At 42.8% G+C, this 17,164-nt stretch overlaps 2 protein-coding genes and 2 non-coding genes across 7 annotated transcripts in view; 1 reads left to right on the top strand and 3 right to left on the bottom strand.

Moving 5' to 3' along the window:
• Window positions 1-4,681, bottom strand: part of mib1 (MIB E3 ubiquitin protein ligase 1) — a 53,441-nt gene extending 48,760 nt beyond the window's left edge. For 2 of the 4 annotated variants that reach the window (XM_035633746.2, XM_035633747.2), the window contains exons 1-2: window positions 3,642-4,681; window positions 2,592-2,763 (exon numbers count right to left, since the gene is read on the bottom strand). In XM_035633746.2, the coding sequence (XP_035489639.1) occupies window positions 2,592-2,763; window positions 3,642-3,870 (401 nt within the window). In that variant the 5' untranslated portion in view covers window positions 3,871-4,681. The remainder of the gene's footprint in view (window positions 1-2,591; window positions 2,764-3,641) is intronic. The other 2 variants (XM_035633744.2, XM_035633745.2) reach the window with 1 other exon arrangement.
• Window positions 4,682-5,854: 1,173 nt separating this feature from the next.
• On the top strand, window positions 5,855-16,867 carry abhd3 (abhydrolase domain containing 3, phospholipase). Its single transcript, XM_035635521.2, has 9 exons — window positions 5,855-6,251; window positions 7,540-7,703; window positions 9,626-9,808; window positions 10,658-10,703; window positions 13,340-13,452; window positions 13,662-13,835; window positions 14,183-14,231; window positions 14,323-14,488; window positions 14,699-16,867. Exons 1-9 carry the CDS (start codon window positions 6,090-6,092, stop codon window positions 14,881-14,883), a joined length of 1,242 nt encoding a protein of 413 aa, XP_035491414.1. The 5' UTR covers window positions 5,855-6,089; the 3' UTR covers window positions 14,884-16,867.
• trnar-ccu lies at window positions 12,617-12,689 on the bottom strand. Its single transcript has one exon. It is a non-coding gene; the product is annotated as a tRNA-Arg (tRNA).
• On the bottom strand, window positions 13,212-13,284 carry trnar-ccu. Its single transcript has one exon. It is a non-coding gene; the product is annotated as a tRNA-Arg (tRNA).
• Window positions 16,868-17,164: the final 297 nt, after the last annotated feature.

The raw sequence follows: 17,164 nt of genomic DNA, 5'->3' as shown, positions 1-17,164 counted from the left end.
CAGGTTTTCTGCTCTATATGCCTCGCAGGATTTCAGGTTTTTTGGCTTGACAACCACCAAACCAAGTTCTTTGAAAATCCCACACACCATTAAACAGTGACCAAAGTTTAAAATGAATTATGACTTTCTACTTCTGCCTTTAGGAATGTCATTGTAATGAAGTAAGATCTGAGGTAACAGCGCAGAGTTCACACCTAACTGACAATTCCTTCCTTTCTCATCCGTGCCCAACAAGCATCACACCGACTGCACTCTGGTAAAACCCATATTTTAAGTTCATTATAATGCTTTGAGCTGCAGTCTTGACTCCAGCATAGCTGCAAGTCTAACCAGGGGAAAAGGTAAGAGGAAGTAAAACATTCAGCTTAGCTCTAACCATCAAACAGCAATGTGAGCCCTTGATGCCAGACGCAGCAGCTAGACGGTGTAGGTCTAACCAGCACAAACAGCTTGCGGCCTCCAACCACTCCCTCTACAGCAGTTAGTGAAAGAATCTAATGTGGTGTAACAAAACAGCCCACCATGCTGCCAGAGCAGCGCGAGCTGGGGAGACCTCCAGCACCCATTGTGCATTATGTAACGTCGGTCTCCAGGGAAATGAAGTCGCACTTAGTTGAAAAGGCTGCCAGCTGTTGGGCCATGTGTTCATTTACCAAAGTGCGGTGTTTGGGGGAAATAGGCCTGAAATGGATGAAGTGTCATCACAGTAGTAAGGGGACAACAAAATCAAATGAAAGTTGTGGAATTCGGTGAGCATGTGTGTGTGCAAACAATATATTAAACGTATTTAAATTGAATCAGTTACGGATCTGATCGCTCCACGTCAACATCTTTAATATCTCTGAATGCAAAGACTACGGCTGCCTTCAACAAATTTGATCTGTCCGTACATGCACATTCCCACACACCACGCCTGAATCATAGTTTCCAGCAAAAGAGTATTTCAAAAGTGGCGAGGAAGGAGGAGGTCATTTTTAGAAAAAACAGTTTTTGGACTTAAACTTTGAGTTTGAAAGTATCTGAAAGACAGAAGGATTTCTTTCGAATTAAAAAAATATGTAAATGCATGCTGGGTAACGTCTGTTTAATAATTGGTCTTTCTTTTTTTTTACCATAAGATCTCAGAGAAGAAACACGCATAGTGCCAATGGTATTGAGCACACACATTGTAACTGTCCCATTTTGACATTCTCCCAAACTGTGAAGGCTTCTGCACCAACTTTCATTCTCTTAACTAATATCGAGACAAATGTCTAATACTGTCTTAAGATAAACTTTTATTAAGTTAGATTTTAGCAAAGCCGGACTTCCGCTGTGGCAAAATGACAGACTGACTGCAGGCACAGAACAACACATGAAATGTTTTCATTAACCCTAACCCTACAGAGTCAAAGCTCAAAATTATGAACTGCTATAGTCACTTTTAAAACTGGCTGCCTTGTTATTACACAACCACAAAGCCCCTGAGGACATAAGGAATAAGTTTGGTTTTACCTTTGGTGGGGACATATTTTGTCCGATGGCTTAAATATTAAGTTCACTTGTTTATTTTCTTGTTCATAAACAGCAGAACGTTTTCCTGATTAAATAGGGGTTTGCTGATAGAATTGGTCAACTTTCAAGTTTTTTTCCTCTAATTTAAAAAATATATATTTTATATTTTCTTTAATTAATAGAAATCTTGAAATATTGGACATTAAAGTGGATTTTTACAAGAAAATAAGAGTATTAAACCCAGTAGGTAGTTTGCTACCTACTTTCTGCAGTTTCTGTAGTTCTGTCCTTTTATATTGTTGATTTGGGAACATTTCCTGATAGAGCCACAGTGATGCTCAGTGTATATCTCTGGATTTAATCAAAAACTGTATTCTTGTACAATTTTTTATTCATCTCCTGAACATATAAGAATTTTCACTAGGACATCAGAGCTTAACTGAGGACTGGCAGCTCATGTCTCTGTGTCTGTATTGCTCAGGCTGCTGCTGCTGCTGACAGGGCACCACCACTTATCACCAACTCCACTACAGCTAGTGCCACTGGTCAACTGTGCATGATGCAGTTTGAAGTTCGCTGCAAGATCGTAGTGGAGTATCCCCCCCCACATCCCAGTCTTTTACTCATAATCACAACTGGCAACTCATAGCTGCTGCATATATCTTACTGGTAAAACAGACAGGATATAAAATGACAAGACCATTTGAGAAGACTAAATATATTAGTTGAGACAAAATTAGTAACACGTATTCGAAATTACTAGGGCCATATTACTGCCTACCCATAAATACATAACTACAATAAAAAATCTTGGAAATTCGATTGAACAAATCCTATAAATAAGAAGTTACTGCATTAACAGCATTTTTAAAAAGGCCTGACTGGATCTTAAAATGAGGCTCAGTTGTTGCCTGGCAACTGAGGGCTGGGAGCAGAAGGATACAGTAGATTCCAACTGCCTGAGAGGCAGGGCACACAAAAAGACTTGTTTCACACACAAACATCACTGAGTACCTGGAAACCCTGTGTCTATTTCATCATTGGTGGGTGTAAGGTGAAGGACAATATTGATGACAAATGTTGGTGGGTTAACTAACCTCTCACTGCCTGGGGTGGTGATCCTGTAGAACCGGTGTCTCAGGTGATGCTTATCTCCATGGTAACAGGTTGTGCAGAGGTCGTAATTGGTGCATTCAGCACATTTCCAGCGAATGCCTATGATGGGCTGTTGACGGCAGGTGTCACACATGGTTCCATCATGCTTGATGCCTGAGGGGGTGTATTAGTCAAAGTTAATCAGGGTTGTGTGTCATGTAATAGTACATGTGCCTTGTACATCAATAACACCACTAGAATAACACAACAACGTTTTGCCATCAACAATGTGTATACAATCTGCAAAAAGATACTCTTGCTCTGTAAGCAATCAGAACTCTGTGAATTTTGCAAATAGTCTGAAAGATATTTGTAAACTATGAAACCTGTCAGTATATATCTACACCTTTTAGGAGGGTGATATTAATTCTCAGAAAATCCTACAACCATTATTGTGCGCACTTAAAGACTAAATTTCGATTAACAACATTGCTTTTTACACAACAGGGTTGTTAATAAATAATGTACAAAAGGACTGAAGAAAATTCAACTAATTTCATGATCAGTGGTCCGCTGATCGGTGTCTGTTTATGCTCACAAACTGTTTCATGTGATGAACAAGGGAAAGGTTTTTCCTCCTAAATTCAGAGTAGCGACTCATGTTCTGTGCGTGCAAATCTTGTGTCTCACACAGATTGCAAACAAAGCTCTCTGGTATATTTACAGACAGTATGTCATTCTCTGTGGAAACTAGGATAGTCGGAAATAAGCAGTCTGCTTTGATCAAACACAATAAACTAGCCACAAGCAATATGTGGCATCCAAGGAGGCCTCAACATTTCACACGAAAAAACTATTTTAAATGGTAGATGCGTTGGATCACTATTGGAAGTACTTTTTATCTTTATTTTTTATTACAGCTCAAAGTTTAATGTTCCGATTCTAGCAGCCTCACTGGGCCCACGACAGCCAAGAAATCAAAGACAACAAAAGCAGGAAACAACCTCCCCCGAGACCCCCGTCTTTAGATTCACCCACAAACGTGAGGTTACCTGTCGGTGCACTGTCCAGTATCCTCACGTCGTACGCTCCGGAACACCGGTAGTTAGCAGCCGTCCCGTTGTCCCAGACAACCACCACCTCCTCTGGACTTTCGAAACTCCTCACGGTGCCAACATGTCCCTCTCCCCCGTCCTGCTTGCCCCACTTCCAGTCGGGTCCGCGCACCACCCTCGCCCCGACGCCTTCCATCATCGCCCGGTTGTTCCTGCCGGTGGTCATTTTCTTTTCTTTCTTTCTTTTTTTTTTATATAAACTAAGCGGTCGTCACAATGCCACCGCAGCAAATGTTAGAAAGTTGGCGAGCTAGCAGAGGCTTTGCTAGCCAGCTGTCGGCGCGCCGGTGGACAAGTCGCCGCACACAAGTGGCAACGGCAGAGAGACTGGGACAAAGCTAGCCAGCTAGCCGAGGAGCTAAGCTAGCTACCTAAGGAGGCTGTGGGACTACAGAGCTACCCCCCACGAGCTAACGCCAACTGTGCGCCGGTGCCTGCTCAGTTTAGCCGCCGAGAATACGACACCAATCGACCACAAGAGCCCGTCCTAACCACCCGGAGCTCCCCGTCCCTCTCCTCCACTCGCCCCACGCACACAAGAACACCACCTCCTCAACTTAGCAAGCTAGCGATGCGAGTTGCTAGCTATCGCAATGCTAGCGAGGTACACCTCTCCGGGCTCCACCGCTGAGGCGACCGTGGTCCTCTTTTTTAGTTGTTGTTGTTGTTGTTGTTGTTTATCCTTGGTTGTGTTGTGTGTCGCGGACGGTGCCTCCGAGACGTCCCCTTCGTCGGCCAGAGGTGCTTCCCCGGGAGTCAACTCAGAATGAGCGCGTCGCCATTATTGTCAATCATCGCTCAGACCTCGGACGAGCAACAACTAGCGACGGAGGTGAACGACAAAGCCCGAAGATGCGAAGCTGGGAAAACAAGCAGTGGTTCGGGCCCATGGTGCGCATGCGCTCCTGCATGATCCCCCAAGACTTAAAATGAATAGTCTGCATTAGTAAATCTATGATAGTCTGCGTCTGTGCTACATACAAACACATATTTGTGATTCTTCTATATCCTACCAAGGGATTTTCCAATCAGAAATATAATTTAGGAATATAACAATTTGAATCTGATACTTTTGTAGCCAGTGCACTCCAAAAGGTAAGGGCCACTTGTGATTTTATTTCTAGATATTTCTTTATTGTTTATGCTCAGCGTCGAACCTCAGGTGTAAAACTACTTTACTTTTACATTAGATACAACACATATTTTAAGGAGATAACACTACAACAAGTCTAAGGTGGACTAAGATTGCAGGGCTACATACACCTCTTACAGAAGCCCACTATTTTTTTTACGCTGCACATTACTTGCATATTAAGTAGAAGTTTTCCCAGTACATTCCACCATATACATCAACTAAAATTTAAAAAAATAAGCCTGAAACATAGATTTAAGCAGGCTCCTTACAAGATGGCCCCAAAGGTTAGCTAATAATGCAACTGTTGCGTTGTGTGCTTTAGTGGTGCACTGCATAAATACATATAAAAAAAATTAAGCTAATTCAATTACCACAGACTAATTGCCACATTGCATGTGAACCTGCAGGTGACTGGGCCTCCTGTGGGTCTGGTCTGTGGCCCTGGGGGACAGTTGCCACTTTGCCTTGTTGTTAATGCTGTTGTATCTATGGAGGGAGCCCGCAAACATGTCATTTTTTTCCATAGTATTTTCTTGAGGGGTTATAAATAAGAGATAACACCAACTGTTGTTTGTTCAGTTTTTTTTTCTTCAATCAATGACTATGGAACTACGTCTCCTAACATGTACCATTGTGTATAGATGCAAAGCAAATGTTCAGACCATTGAGCAGGATTTAATGGGAGGGGTGGGTCAGATTCTTTATCTATATATTTCAATTATATAATTCATTTATTTTTCAAAAAAATTCACAAAAAAGCTGGCACTGATGATTATAATCTTTCATTCTATCAGCACAAGCTATACAGCTCGTTCAAAGCCGTGGCTCCACAAACTCCAAAGGTATTTTTTTTTTCTTTTCAAGCAGGGGCAAGTACTCATATCGGTAGCCGGTATCGGCAGGTAGCTAAATGTGTGTACTTGTACTTGTACTTGGTCTGAAGAAAAGGGGTATCGGTGCATCCCCAGTTGTATGGTTGTCCCCCTGACTGCACCCGGGGACTCACTTCACCTCCCCCGGCGGCAGGGGGCGACAGTGGGTCTCCATTGTTATCTGGTCAAAGAGCGCCACCGCTCGCCGGTACAGTACAGTTATATATCTCCCCAACATCAGGTCCCCTTGACTGTCTCCTTCACAGCTGGCTCGCACACACACACGCACACACACACACACACACACACACACTCACACCGAGCCGGCCGCGGTCCTCGCAGTATACACGGAGGGGAAGAATTACCAGGGACCTTGCAATGATCTCGCTGGACCTCAACTTCAACATTCTGACGAGGGACCTGTCACACTACCTGGAGAACCAAGTGAAAGTTGGGCTGCTCGGCTCGGGAGTGGGGCTGTCTCTGGTGCTGGGCTTTAGCGCAGCGTACACCTGCTACTATCTGATTTCAGTAGCGAAGGTGAGTGCCAGTGGAAACGCGAAGGTGGTGGTGTGCATTGTGGTGCCTTTTGTCCCCTGCACCGCGTCCGCATCATCACTGCACGTCCACGACACCGCCGCCGACCGGCGCAGGCTGCAGCGGCGGATGGAGGCTCGCGATCGGGCTTGCGTCCGTCCGTTTTCACAACGCTTTCCCCCGCGACACGCCTGCACATGTGGGGCTGGATCTCCGGCAGCAAGACGCCGCCTTTCAATCGGCCATTCTGCACAATAGAGATTCACTTGTCCCCACGTCCGTGTGCAGCACTTATGTAACTGCGTGGAATGCATCCGCAGCATCAGCAGCGCCGTTACAGTGTGACGTGCTAAGCTAGGCTAGCACGAGAGATGCCGGCACAGCTGCTGTCAGCTATTTTGCAGGCGAGGGGACGCTCATGAAATGTTGATATTACATCATTATAATATGAATATAGCAAAACATATAGTGAGGGTTGAAGTCAACTTCTCGGAAATGATCGTATGAAATGAACTGGACCTCGTTCTATTGTCTCCAGTGGAATGATTTAAAGCAAAATAAGTTGTTGTTTATATCAGATCATCTATGTGTTTGTATGTAGAAATATATATATATATATATATATATTGAAATTACAAAAAAGAAAAACAACATGGAATAAATGATATAAAGACATACAGAGACATATGCACACACTTTTATATATTGTATATTTTTGCTTTCTATTTTTACATATTACATTTTATTATATAGTTTTTTCGTTACTGCTCTTCTCCTTGCACTTACAGTATGTAGTTTTTAATTTGGTTTGTTGTGCACCAAATTACCAAAGAAAACATGGCAATAAACACAATTCTTAATCTAATATACACGCGCGCACGCACACAAACACACCCACACACACACACATATAAATGGAAAGCAGGGTTATTGCTGAGGTCAGCCTACTGACTATGGAGTATAAGAGATAAATAAACACAGTTCATATTGCATGTATAAACCTCCAATTTAGGCCTTTATTACACTCAAACTACACTCAGACTGATGACAAACTACTGTAAGCATCCATTACCTGACTTTTAGGATGCTTATGCCTATGTGCTGTGTTTATTTATCTCCTATACTCTATAGTCAGTAGGCTAACCTCAGTAATAACCCTGCATTCCATTTTAGTTGGATGCTCAAATGTGTTTGAACTTTAGAATCACAGGAAATAATCCCTGAAATCTTGAACTTTCTGACTCACACCCATGTCGCACTTCACCCACTTGTGTTTTTTGTTTTTTTCCAGAAGCCACAGCTCATCTCTGGGGGCAGGAAGTTCAACCAGTTTCTGAGGGAACAATGTCCGGTAGTGTCAGAGACGTACTACCCCACCTTTTGGTGCTGGGAGAGCCGCATCCAGACCCTGCTGAGACCATTTGTCACCGCCAAACCTGGGGTTGTTTACAGAAAGTAAGTCCATACTGATTATCTTGTTTCTCTTTCAAAAATGGAAGTGTGTCTCTCCTTGCAAGCCGACAGGTTTTACACGGTTCAAATGTGCATTTTTAACTTATGAGACAGTTTCAGTCAAAGAATTCATATCCTGAAAAAATTACCTTTGACGATAAATGTGCATTTAAAATTTGCTAATTTACTGAGAAACTGCCATTGTTCTTTTTTTCTGATTTATTTTTCTCCAGTTTCCCAACTTGAAACAAATCCAGTTTGGTTCTTAACTAAGCTTCAATAGCTTAGAGGAGAAAGAGATCTTTTGTCGGCTCGTGGCCGCTGTGCCTGCTGCCCAGTATTGTACATTCTGTTGAAGATTAATTGCCCCTGCATATTGGCCCCTGCATATGAAGGAGATTAACACGAATTAACAGAACCTTCATTTTCATTATTACTATTTATTACTTATTTATCCATGTTACATTCTCACGTTATTTGTTTAATGTGCTCTGACATTGCCTATTTTCCAGGGCTATGCTTTTTGGCTATACGTGTCTGTGTGTGTGTTTGTGTGTGTGTTTGTGTGTGTGTGTGTGTGTGAGTGTGAGTGTGTGTGTATATACAGAGTAAATTATGTGCCTATTATGTGATTAAATGTTGTGCCAGGTATTTTTGATTGAAAGAAAAAAAATGCATATCTGCAAATGTAGTATTTTCTTTATTCACACATCACTATATTATTCAACCCAAAATATAAAATGACTTCATTCAAAATCAGTCAAGACAAATCCACTTCTATTCATCAATATCGGTGAAAGAAATTTGTCTTGAATCTGTTAACTGGAATTTTCAAATTGTTGACACATTTGATCATAATGATTGATTATTTATAATGGATTCCTATTTTTGTTTTTATTCTTTTTTAAACTTATTATTCCCTCCATTTGTTTTTTCCCAATGACATTCACGCAATCAATGCCTTTGTTCATCTGCTGTCCCTTGATTCAAGGAGATAAATATACCCAGAATGCACAGCAGCGACTGTATCCGTCCTAGTCCAACTCTCTGTTATCACACGTGAGTGATGGTCACATTGGCTGAAGTTATTATCACATTTCCTGCGGGGACAACAGGACCCCACCCCCACCATAGTGACGTTCGTCGAGGTCGACCCAAGGACGAACACCGTGAAAACTGTCCTATTGGTCGTGAGCTGTCTGGTAGAAATATCACTCATCTTGGTGTCCGAGCAGAGGACCGGCAGCAGGTCCCCTCCCACTCTGGGCTAGCCCCTCCCTGAATTTAGAGGCTGGCCTCAGGTGCATATTTCATGGCGGTTCTGTAATTTCATGCTGATGTCTTTACCGGGCCAAGTTGGCTCACGGGCAGCTGCCTGCGTTTTCTGTGCAGTGCGGGTTTTAAAATGCGGCGGCACTGGAACGAATGACCTCATCTGCACCGCACAGAAATTGATTGACCATAAGAACCTACTGGTGCAGCGCCTTCCTCCTTATCTTTACTTGCTGTGTGTTTGGAAGCACACGGACAAGATGGTCACAAGGGAAATGAGGCAGCTGTTAGTGAACGCTATACTCACATATCTGATTCCCCTCTGGCAGTGTGTGTGTGTGTGTTTGTGTGTGTGTGTGTGTGTGTGTGTGTGTGTGTGTGTGTGTGTGTGTGTGAGTGTGTGTGTGTGTGTGATGGATACAATGACACAGTTTACCTGGAACTGAACAGACAGTATTAATTGTGCAGAGGGTGGAACCAGTGTGAGAATCCATCCTGGTAGCAGATAGGCATTAAATGTGTGTGTGCGTGCACGTGGGCGTGTGGGCTTGAGGAGTTTGCATGCATTTGAATGAGATAAATGAATATAGAGATATAAATAATGTTCAGAAAGACCCACGTTGCTGAGCTGCGTGTTCCGCTCCTCCCTGCAGCGAGCTTATTAAGGCAGCAGATGGGGGACAGATCTCTTTGGATTGGTTTGACAACGACAGCAGCCTCTCTCATCCCGACCCTGCCACCAGGCCCACGGTCCTCCTTCTCCCCGGTCTGACCGGCACCAGCCGAGAGTCCTACATCCTGCACATGGTCCAGCAGAGCCGGGATCTGGGTTATAGGTGGGTGGTCTTGGCTGGAGACCCTGGCCCAGGTCCAGCACACATTCAGAGCACTGAATCACAAAAATGACACCGAACTGTGTTCTTATTCAACAATCATCTAGAATACTACATACAAAATACCTCCAGTTTAGATGAAAATGTAAAAGCTGATGTCCCACTTAAAGAGAGTCTGTAACTTTTATGCAATGGCCGCATGAGTGACGGGGGCTAGGAGTTATTTAAGTGTACAGATAAAGTAGAGCCAAGCTCTGTGTCAAGACCTCTTCTTTTCTTTACTTTTTTACATTTTTAAAAAAGCCAAACGTTGCACAACCTTGAAGAGTTGCAGAGGGTTGCTTCCCCCTCCCTTCTCTTTTCTCCCCTCTCCAATAGGTCCTCTCTGTATTCTCTGCACTCATTCTCTCACTCAGATTTTGGAAGGCACGGGAAGAGAGCAGGCAAACTCAGCATCTTCCACCCCTCATCCCTGTCTGTGTAGCTTAATGAATTACATCTTATCCCTGTACAAGCTTTGCAAGCTTAGCCCGGACCCGCTTCCAAGTCTATGCTGCAGTGTGTGTGTTTATGTGTAACAGTCGGACCCGGTTTTATATAAGAAATTGTATTATTTTCTTGATAAATTGTTTGATCTTCAAAAAGGCTTTTAAAAAAATGCTCATTGAATGTTCCCAGAACCCAGTGTGACATCTTCACAAGTCTGGTTTTGTCGGACCCACTCTTCAAAAACTCACAGATTACAGTGTTGTAGTAATCTGTGAGTTTTGTAATTAATATGATGAAACTGCTCAAAATGCATTCATGAAACCATAATAATAGAGTGCATTTTTTTGTACAAATGTATTTCAGATGCGTGGTGTTCAACAACAGAGGGGTCTCCGGTGAAACGCTACTGGTAAGAATCGAACGTGTCATAGTTTTCAATCCGTCATTTTTTTGTCACTTCCCTTCATTATTTGTGTTTCAGAAAGACAGACATGTTTAGAGGATGAAAGGGACAAGGACATGATGTAAAGGACAGAAAGCCCCCCTCCCCCCATTTGTCAGTATGACAGCTTTCCTAGTACAGTTGTCTTTTTCTTTGCCTCAGCCAGTTCAGGGCACGTCTGCTGCACACGTGCATGTCACAGACCCCTCAGGCCGCCTGAGCAGACGCTGCACAGACAATGCTGTTGCACAGCAGGGATTAAATTGCATGCAGATACTGTGTTTTGATGCCCCTCCACGTAAACATGACCTCGTCGGCCACGTGCTGTTCTGACACCTGCCTTAATCTGTTCTCTCACACCCGGGTATATTTAGACGACAAGATGGGCCCTGATAGCTCTGTTAGCGCTTAGCATAGGCACTAGTGTTTTATGTCTCTCGCCCTGTTATGTCTACACTTAGGGGACAGAGACACACGTTCTTAATGGACGACTGTATCATCCGGATCGAATCATATCATCACCACCACACACAGATCTCATCCAGAGCACAAATGGTGTTTCATTACAGGCAGGGATTTCCCACAATCAATCTAATGTTCCTCAAAGTGGGCGCGGATCTGAATCAATGGCTGATCTGTGTCCTGCTTGCTCTCTTTGTCGTGGTCTGTCTCAGCTGCGTATAAAAAAACCCAGATAGTTTTGACACTGAAGCAACGTGTCCGTCAGTTTGATTAAAAAGCAGTATCTTAGCTGATATTCAGAGTTTGTTCGGCTCTAGTTGTAGCACCTGTGGCAGGGAAGGGCATTCTCGGCCTTATTTCAGTGGGGAATTCAATTCTATACAAATTATGTAGCAATGTACGCTCCTGTGAGTGTTTTCTCTGTGTCCAGTTACTGTGAATATTGCCCATTGTTTAAATAGGCCAGAGCTTTAGAATGAAACGCTGTGTGAAAGGTGCGACGTGCCTCAAAAGCTGTCCTGAGTGCTACTGCCCTATTTCTCTAACTCATTAAAAAGCCCATTACTTTATACTTTTGTGTGGAGCGGCTGAGCATTGCAGAAGTGTCCGGCTGCTCAAATATTCTCCCTAACTATTTCTGGGGTTCTTTCTTCACTTGTTATAATCCAATTTGTAAGTTCTGCTCTTTTCCTGCAAAGTCCAAAACTTGTGCAGGCCTAATAGGGGAACTATAAAAAAGAGGAGGAATTTACTCTGCCCGAGTTTCTACCTGAATCTTAATGAAGGGCCTTGAAGCGCTTAAGAGTCAACAGCCTCCCAAGAATTTGGGCTCTCTCAAGTTAAAGCTGGTTTGTTGTATAATGTTATGTGACAAACTGTTTCAAGTTTAATGGGATTTAAAAAAGAAAAAAAAAACAGTGGTTTTATCACAGCCAGTAATACCTAACCATTAACAACATGGTTTATTAACTGGAAAGTGGCAACTTTGTAATATTGGAGAACGATTATAAAAATAATACTAAATCTCCTGTTCACACCTTTACGCACATTTATAGAGTGGGGATTAAATGATCCAATCCAGTGGATTTGTGGAAAGATGCTTCACACTTGTGACTCAGCAAAATATCACAGCAGGAGAACTATATAATGATAGGAGAAAAACTCAGCATAGTCATGAAAACAGAAATTAGCAATCGCATAATTACTGTTTGCACTTCAAAAGTCGTGTCGTGAATCACAATGCTTCTGACCAATACTTTTATTGGTATCCACCATCCTAATAATTTGGTTTTTAGGGAACGTCACCAATTATTTCATAGATATCCACTGTCCTAAGTGGTATGTTGTTACTAGAGATGCTGAGAGAGTTGGTTCAACCCAATATCTGTCATGGTTAGGCCCAGTACACTGCTTAAGTACACCCCAGATGGGACTCGAACCCACAGTCCCTGGCTTAGGAGGCCAGTGCCTTATCCATTAGGCCACTGGGGCTGCAATTTCAGTGTATTGTCCTGGAAACTAGTGCTTTTTAAAAATCATATTGCTTTTTAAAAATCGATTTGTTTGTTGTTAGCGTACCCAGGCTAACACACTAACAGAGCACATTTAAATACGCTCCCAGAATTGGTCTGTGTCCCAGGCTCGCAAAATGCAAAACTGTTATGGCTATCACAGAAAATTCTACTGCTGCTTTTTTTTACATTCAATTTTAATTTTGTCTAATCAATCTGAGTTAATTTTCAAATGATGCTTGCTACAATCAGCAAGTTCCGCTCTCATTTGTCCACATCTACCAGGGAAAGTGGTTAGATACTGGGTGGAAATTTTTTATTAAAGTTGAGTTTGGTTCAAATCTGACATGAAAAAAAACTGGCAATATATCATTTTTCACATGTTGGGTTCTTAACATGGCAAGCAAATAACTGTCTTTTCTTTGTCCCTGGGACTCTGTTCTGTCAAACACTACTTTTGTCATCATATGAGTATATATCAGTCCTTTAACTGCCAAATGTACACCCCAGATGGGACTTGAACCCACAATCCCTGGCTTAGGAGGCCAGTGCCTTATCCATTAGGCCACTGGGGCTACACCAACTGGGTACTCTTGTCAAGTCATGGATTTTTCATCATCATTTCCACAGACCCCAAGGACCTACTGCGCAGCCAACACAGAGGATCTGGAGACCGTGATCGAGCACATCCAGAGAACCCATGAAGCTGCTCCAATCATGGCCGCTGGCGTGTCCATGGGCGGGTAATGAAGCCACTCACTACCAGCTGACTGGACATTTCAGTGCAGGCAACGATGCTAACAAATCTGGGAGGAGCACAAGACAACGTCACGCAAATCAATAATTTTGTCACTCACCTGAAACAACATAATCAGACATTAGTACTACACACTAATCCCATGAAGTGTCCCCCCCCATATGCCTCTTCCTTTTCGCCCCTATCCCTCTTCAGGATGATGCTGGCCAATTATTTGGGGCGCAAGGGCCAGAAAACCTGCCTGAAAGGTGTTGTAGTCTTCTCGGCCGGCTGGGACGTATTTGAGTGCACCGCTTCGCTGGAAAAACCCCTAGACCGTTTCCTCTTCAACTCCTACCTCACCAGCTGCCTACAAGCCTCTGTGCACAGGTCAGCCAAGGCCAGATTAACATGGCCGCTAGCTCACTGCTAGTGCTAGGGGCTGAACATTTCATGAGATTGAATAACTGGGTTTGAAGTGTATACTTTACTGCTGCTGTATTTTTATTTATTAGATTGTGAAGAAAAACATCTTTAAAAGGCCTGGTAACATTTAACAATTATAATACTCAAAATAAATTCCAACAATCTGTGTATTAATATGGGCATGATAAAAATGCGCAGTTATTCTTGAGCTGCTGTGAGTTTTTCTTCATTGTGGTGTCATTAGATTTGTACAGCTTTGTCAGCATTTTTGAAGGACATTTGTCAAATGCAAATCTTTCTCCCCCCCCCAGACACAGACCAGTGCTCGAAAAATCATACAACATCGACCATGTCATGAAGGTAGGGATTACTGTCAGTGACACTTGGCTGTAAATGCTGATCTCATTAAATGAGGTGGCCGGCCGTTAATCATATCACTCGGCTCCCGCAGGCGAGGACCATCCGGGAGTTTGACGAGCGGTTCACTTCCATAATGTTCGGTTATCCCACCAACGACGACTACTACCACGATGCCAGTCCGGTCCACAGACTGAAATCTGTGCAGGTGCCGATGCTGTGTCTGAACGCTGCTGATGATGTCTTCTCTCCGTCTCACGGTGAGTCCCAGCCATGTTCTGCAAAATCCCGACCTCGCAATCGAGCCCTGGTTGGAAAGAATTTCTTTGTCTTCTGAAAGCAAATTGTAATAATAAATTCTGTCAATGTATAATCAAGAAAATAGATATAGCTAATCGATTGGCTCTAGGAATGGAAAGATGTCTACACAAAGGTTAAAAAGTAGTTGAAATGCTTTGTCTCCTTTGCAGCCATTCCAGTGGAGGCAGTGAAGCAGAATCCCAACCTGGCCCTGCTTATTACTTGTCACGGCGGCCATATTGGCTTCCTCGAGGGCCTGTGGCCTCGGCAGAGCACTTACATGGACCGGGTCTTCAAGCAGTTCGCTAAAGCAGTCATCGAACAAGGCAGCCGACTCAAAGACCTCTCCCGTTGAGAGAACTGAACACAGTGTTCCTCTAGTTTTACTTCCTCTTTCTTTTCCATTAATCCCTCTTTCTTTTCTTTCATCTTTGTCATCATTTCCTTGCTGCATTCCATCCTTTATCCCTCACATTTCTTTTACCATTCTGCATTCCTTCGTCCCTTCCTCTGACCTTTTTTCCCTCTTCTGTTCTTGCCCTCCATCCCTCCATACTGCATTCCATCCATTGTTCGCCCCACCACCTAATCCAATTCTGCCTTTTTCCTTCCCTCCATTGACTTTCTTCTATCTCGCCCTCCAACCCTCCTTCCCATTCTTGCTCCACAAGCAAAAAATAAATAATTCTTTCTTATCTGAAGGGCACATCTTATTGAATGCAGCATTTTTTTTGTTGCATTCTACCTTCATTCATTTATCCCATAGGTAGAAAGTCATTAATGCTCTTTCAATGGTGTGCTTTAAAAAAAACAAAACAAGCATAGTGGTTTCATGCCATGGTTGAAAAGCTGTGTGCATCTGGTTTAGTTACAGCAGCTAGCTAATATAACAATTCTGAGATTACCCTGTGCAATCACCTTCCACCGAAGTTAAGTACTGTACATGAAAATCAAATTCATGAAGCGTCCTTTATTACATACATCCGTAGGATTTTAGCCCTCAGGGATTTTCTTTATTTCCTCATACTTCCTTCCGTCTGTGTAATATTGTTTTGTCAATCATGCATTTGCATGTTTTCTTATTTAAAGGTCGACGTTTGACCAGTTGACATGAAGTAGTTTATTTTCTTTAAAAGAATAGATTGAGTACTTTTTTGGAGATTTTTGCTTCTTTGCTAAGAATTGGATGAGAAGATTGATACCAACCCTCATGTCTGTCAGCAAGCGGCTCATTAGCTTAGGTCAGCAAAGACTCTAGCTTGGCTTTGTCCAAAGGTAAAAAAAAATAATCTTCCTACAAGAAACTTGTAGTTTTTTTATTACTGTTGAATAAAGTTAGGCTAGCTCTTTTCCACTGCTCCCAGCCTTCATGATAAGATAAGCTAACCAGCTGCTCATACGGGGCATACTGTACTGTACAGTCATGTGATTGGTATCAACCTTCGAAACCATGTCCTCTTCCCTTAACGCACTTTTATTTATATTCTACCTTTATGCACACCAAATAGTTCTTCAAATGTATAATATTGACAATAATTCATTAATGACGAGGAATGTGAACTTGCACTATTTTAGTTGAAACTATACCATGCCTCTAATTCCTTAATGCAATGCACTTCATTCGATATACAGTATGAACGTGTGTCCCAAAGGCTGAACAGGAAAGGGTATGAATTTCCATGAAGTTTTCTCTGCGAAAATGTCGGTGAGTCCGTTCTGTCAGTCGGTCTGAGGCTGCCGCAGTGATGTGAATGAAGGAACGCTCACAGGAAAGCCAGACTATGTGTTGGCTGTTCAAAATTGTGGGTGGATTCTTCGCAAGATGCATAGTGTTGTTAATGGATGCTGGTTGTCAGTCTTTTTTGTTGTTGTTGTAGATGTTTTAGATTGGTTTTGCCAACATGATCAGGCGGCTGGCTCCCATGTATGAGTTGGCATCGGTGAAACGAGCAGATCTGACTGGCAGCCAGGCTTTCGGTTAATGCACTGCGTGAGGGATTTTTTTGACTTCCTGTTCCTGTGGAATTTTTGGTGTCCGTTCGTTCTGCCAAGTGTCCATTCAGTAGCATGTGTCTCATCGGCATTACCATGTCCTGAACCATAACATCACTTCGCAATCTGTAGCACAAAGGACATGCTTGTGTTTCTCATAGGATGCTGCATTTCATTTTGTACACTACATAGAAGAAGAAAAAAGAATAAACATTCTGTTTAACATATGCAGCAATAAGATTTCAATTTGAAGAAGTGTCTCTATAGTACTAGTACCAAATATATGCACATTATTCACAAGAGTGTAATATGCTGAATTTAATAAATTATTAAACAGAGTCCATTTGTCTGTTGTCCCTAGTGCTTTGTGCAATGTGCGGTGCAATGCAATTTCTCAATGTTGCTAATCAGATTGCTGTGTAATGCCGATCTGTCTTTCTTTCTTTCTTTCTTTCTTGGGGATTTACATCTGTGACGAAATACTGATAGAATCCAAATGGCATGGTCAGAGAAACTGGTCGGTCCCAGGAGGCGCTCAGCTCACACAGCACCTCCCTCTTGGTCACAGACTCATCCCCCGGAGGCGAGACGGAGTTTGACAGTCTACCAGTGGAACTGGCTTACGGCATGACCAGTGTGCCACT

Source organism: Scophthalmus maximus, chromosome 5 (assembly GCF_022379125.1).
Source record: "Scophthalmus maximus strain ysfricsl-2021 chromosome 5, ASM2237912v1, whole genome shotgun sequence".
Classification (NCBI taxonomy): Eukaryota; Metazoa; Chordata; class Actinopteri; order Pleuronectiformes; family Scophthalmidae; genus Scophthalmus; species Scophthalmus maximus.
This window is presented reverse-complemented; position numbering and strand designations above follow the sequence as displayed.

Coding starts and splice junctions, on each gene's coding strand:
- abhd3 (XM_035635521.2), top strand. CDS start 6,090: ATGATCTCGCTGGACCTCAACTTCAACATTCTGACGAGGGACCTGTCA. Junction 7,704..9,625: donor CCTGGGGTTGTTTACAGAAA/GTAAGTCCATAC, acceptor TCCTCCCTGCAG/CGAGCTTATTAAGGCAGCAG. Junction 10,704..13,339: donor TCTCCGGTGAAACGCTACTG/GTAAGAATCGAA, acceptor TCATTTCCACAG/ACCCCAAGGACCTACTGCGC.